This window comes from Benincasa hispida, chromosome 3, assembly GCF_027475165.1.
Source record: "Benincasa hispida cultivar pf3 chromosome 3, pf3_genome.v1.1, whole genome shotgun sequence".
Lineage (NCBI taxonomy): Eukaryota > Viridiplantae > Streptophyta > Magnoliopsida > Cucurbitales > Cucurbitaceae > Benincasa > Benincasa hispida.
The window spans coordinates 55,042,216-55,046,084 of record NC_143480.1 but is presented as its reverse complement, the minus strand read 5'-3'; the positions used below and the strand labels follow the sequence as shown (position 1 = coordinate 55,046,084).

The 3,869-nt window shown below is 31.7% G+C and overlaps 1 protein-coding gene across 1 annotated transcript; it reads right to left on the bottom strand.

The window, feature by feature from the left end:
• Positions 1–297: 297 nt before the first annotated feature.
• SYP111 (syntaxin of plants 111) lies at positions 298–1,585 on the bottom strand. The gene is made up of 2 exons (XM_039025507.2): positions 1,046–1,585; positions 298–967 (listed from the first exon to the last, which is right to left on the bottom strand). The coding sequence occupies exons 1-2, from the start codon at positions 1,435–1,437 to the stop codon at positions 430–432; spliced, it is 930 nt and encodes a 309-aa protein (XP_038881435.1). The 5' UTR covers positions 1,438–1,585; the 3' UTR covers positions 298–429.
• Between the last annotated feature and the right edge of the window lie 2,284 nt (positions 1,586–3,869).

Here is a 3,869-nt window from a genome sequence, read left to right as displayed (position 1 = left end):
ACTAGGACTCAAATGACTTACGAGTTATAGGTGGTGTAGAAAGTCAATTGGTTTAAACTATTTTTTGGGATAAAATTGGGGTTAAGTTAATTGCACTATTTATTTATTTGTATTGATCTAGTTATTATATATATATATATAAGAAAGTCAGTTTCTAGTGTTTACTTACCTAAAAATAAACCGGATTCAAATGACTTATGTAGGTTGGTGGTGAAAAGGGTCCAATTGATTCGAATTGACTTATGTAGGTTGATTTTTATTAGAAATTGCACCTCGTATTGAAAATTAGTATTAGAATGAAAAAGAAATGAATAGAATTTGCATTACAATTCCCCACATTCTCTTAATACACACACACATATTATAATTGGGGATGCCAAGAACACATCCCCATCTCATAAAATCCTATTAAAAAAACACCATAAGATTTCAAGAACTTCCAAAACTAACAGCAATAGGAATAACAACAACCAAAATAATGAGAAGCAAAAGCAAAATCCCAACACACATATACTTTCTACTATTCCTTTGCAAATCTTTTGCTGTCTTCAAATCCTTAGTCCCATCCCTAACATATTGTGAAGCATTCATCACATGATGTTCAATATCATCCATTTTTTCCCCTTGTGCTTCAACCATCACTGCCATATCCAAAAACACTTGGTGTAGCTCTAACAAGCTCTTCTCTATCTCCTTCGCCGCCCCGTGCCGGTCCTGTATCTCCACCACTGTCTCCGCCACCTTCCCCCGCCCGTGCTCCTTTATCGCCTTCCCCAAAAACTCCTCCCCACCATTTGATATTATCTTCTCGATCACTTCCTCCTCCGGATGCTCCCCGGTCACCGTGAAGTACCGTCTCCCCACCGTTTCCTTGTACTCCGTCATCATCCTCTGCCTCAAACTCTGAAACTCCATCATCAATTCCTTTAGCTTCTTCCTCAGCCCGTTCGTCACCGCAATTCTCGTCCTGAGACATAATTCAATTTAACGTATCCCATCTGAATACTTCCACGACTAAATTTATAATTTGTGACGATAAACTTACCGGTAAATTGCAGTGCCCTCTTTGCTGCCGGAGAGACGTTTCTTGGCAGCATTTGCGCGGTCCATTTCCTCGAGCTGGGATCGGATCGATCGGGCCTTTTTCAGGACGGTGATGATGTCGGCATTGATCGTATTACGAAGCGATTTGAGGATTTCGGGTTTGTGAGCAGATTTGGTCTCTTCGTTAGCTTGTTGGAGTTTAACTAAAATCTCTCTAATTGAACCCATTTCCGTTTTCACCTTCTCAGCCTCTTCCAGAAAGAGACCCATGTCGCCGTTGTCGTTGGTGATGGACGATGGCATTTCTAAACCGGATTCAAGGTCGAGATCCTTCATGGCTGCCTTCTTCAGATCCACATAGCTGGTGAACGATTTGGTCATCAAGTCGTTCATTTTTTTTCCCTTTTTAATTGGGAAGAAATTTGGAAAAAAAAAGAAAAAAAAAAAGAAGGAAAGTTTCAGATTTTGTTGAGTTTGAGAGAGAAAAAGGAAGTTTTTGTGAGTGATTTTCTCAGGGGTTGTGAGATTTGGGAAAGGCAGAAGCTTAGTTTAAAACTAGTCGCAGAAAGGGAAAAAAAAATAGTCGTTATGTTTGAATGGGTAACGGCTATATTTTGAATCAGCCGTTTTTTTAACCTTTTTTAATTATATTATTGAAATAGCCGTTGGGTTCGAGGGTGGTTGTTGTAGAGTAATGATTGTTGGTTTGGGTTTGGGCCCTGAGCCCGAAATGATGTTGGGCCCTTATAAATTTAGATTAAATTTTAAAATGGAGAGGGAAATCATTTCAATCATAGTCAAAAAGTTTTTTTTTTTTTTTTTTTAAAGATTATCATGAAATTAAAAAAAAGGTTGATTAAAGTTTGAAATTAAAAATATAATCAAATCAAAATAATTTCTTTTTGTAATTAATAAAAGAGTATCGATTTAAAATTAAGAGGATGATAAATCCAAATCAAAATATAAAACTTAAATTTTTTATAATTTAAGTCATTTAAAAGGTATATTGCAAAAGTCACAGCATGATAGTAATTGCAATTATTTTCTCAAACTTTTAATTGTAAAAATCAAACCCTCAATTTACATGATTGTAAAAATTGTAACAATGATATAAATTTGAGGGTTCAAATTTTATCATTTGAGTCTCCAAGTTCTACAACTATTGTAAGTTTACGAGTTTAATTTTAACCTGTTGAGGTTTAAGGACCCAATTTTTTCAATTGAAAGTTTGAGAATGTAATCACAATTATTAATTATTAACTACTTAATAAAAAGATTAGTTCAAATTAATATTTGAAATTAAATATATATATATATATATATATATATATATATCAAAATAAAAATATTATTTTAGTTACTCACCAATATGTGTATCTCTACAAAATTCACCAACTACCATTATTTATAACCAATTTGGTAAGTAAGAGGTACATTACATTGACATTGATATTGTGTAATATTAAGATATGTAGACAATACATGGGATAGAAAAAACTTCGGTTGAAATATGCTTTGTTTTATCTCATTTAATATAACTAACTATATCAAAAATTGATTTATTTGAATTAAACAAACCTATATCATACGTTCCTCGGAGATAACAGAGTATATACTTAATTATGTTTCAACGTTTTATGTTGGATAAGAACTATATCTAGCTAATAAAATTGACTGGAAATGCAATATCTGGTCTTATATTATTAGTAATATATATAAGTGCACCAATTGCACTAAGATGTGGTACTTCAAGACGATGGTCTATTATTTGTTATTATCTCGAGGTCGTAATATATCGTTTGTCGCATCTAGTGAACGAACTTCTATTGGAATATTCAATAGATGTACTTTGTTCATATAAAATCTTTTTAAAATTTCTCTTGTATAAATTGACTGATAAACAAATATCTCATTTGCTAAATGCTCAATTTTCAAGCCAAGACAAACTTTTATTTTTTCAAGATCTTTCATCTCAAATTCCTTCGTAAGATATTCTATTATCTTTGAAAGCTCTTTGGGGGTTCTAATTATATTTAAATCATCAACATATATAGTTACAATAACAAATCCTGACATGATTTCTTCATAAAAATAAACGGACATATTGAATTATTTTGATATCCTTGTTTCAACAAATATTCGTTCAGGCAATTATACCATATTCATCCTAAGTGTTTCAATCTATATAGTGATATCTGTAAATTTATTGAATTTAATTCTCAGTAATTTGATCTATATATTTCATATACCTTAAACCCTTTTGGGATTCTCATATAAATATCGTTATCAAAGATCTATATTATATTGTGACTACATCCGTAAGGTGCATATACAAACTTTTATACACAGTCAGACCAATTAAATATCTTAGTTTAATTGTATCCACCATCGATGTCTCCTTATAATCAATGTTAGATCTTTGTGAAAAACATTGTGCACCTAATCTTGCTTTATATTTTGCGACCTTATTATTTTCATTTTTTTTTCTCATAAATACTCATTTGTATCTCATAGGTTTGACACATTCTGGGAACTACCTGTCAAAAAACATGACGTTTTGAAAGTAAGTTTAATTCATTCTCGATTGTTTCTTTCCACTGAAACCAAACTTTTCTATGTTGACATTCTTCAACAAATTTTGATTAAGGATTCTCACTTTTAGATATAATATCAAGAGTAATATTATACACAAAAATATTGTGAATAACTACATTAGTTCGATTCCATCTTTTCCCTATCATGACATAGTTTATTGAAATCTCATTATTATTTTTAGGTATTTTACCTTTCTTACTAGTCATGTCATGAATTTCTTCATACGTATT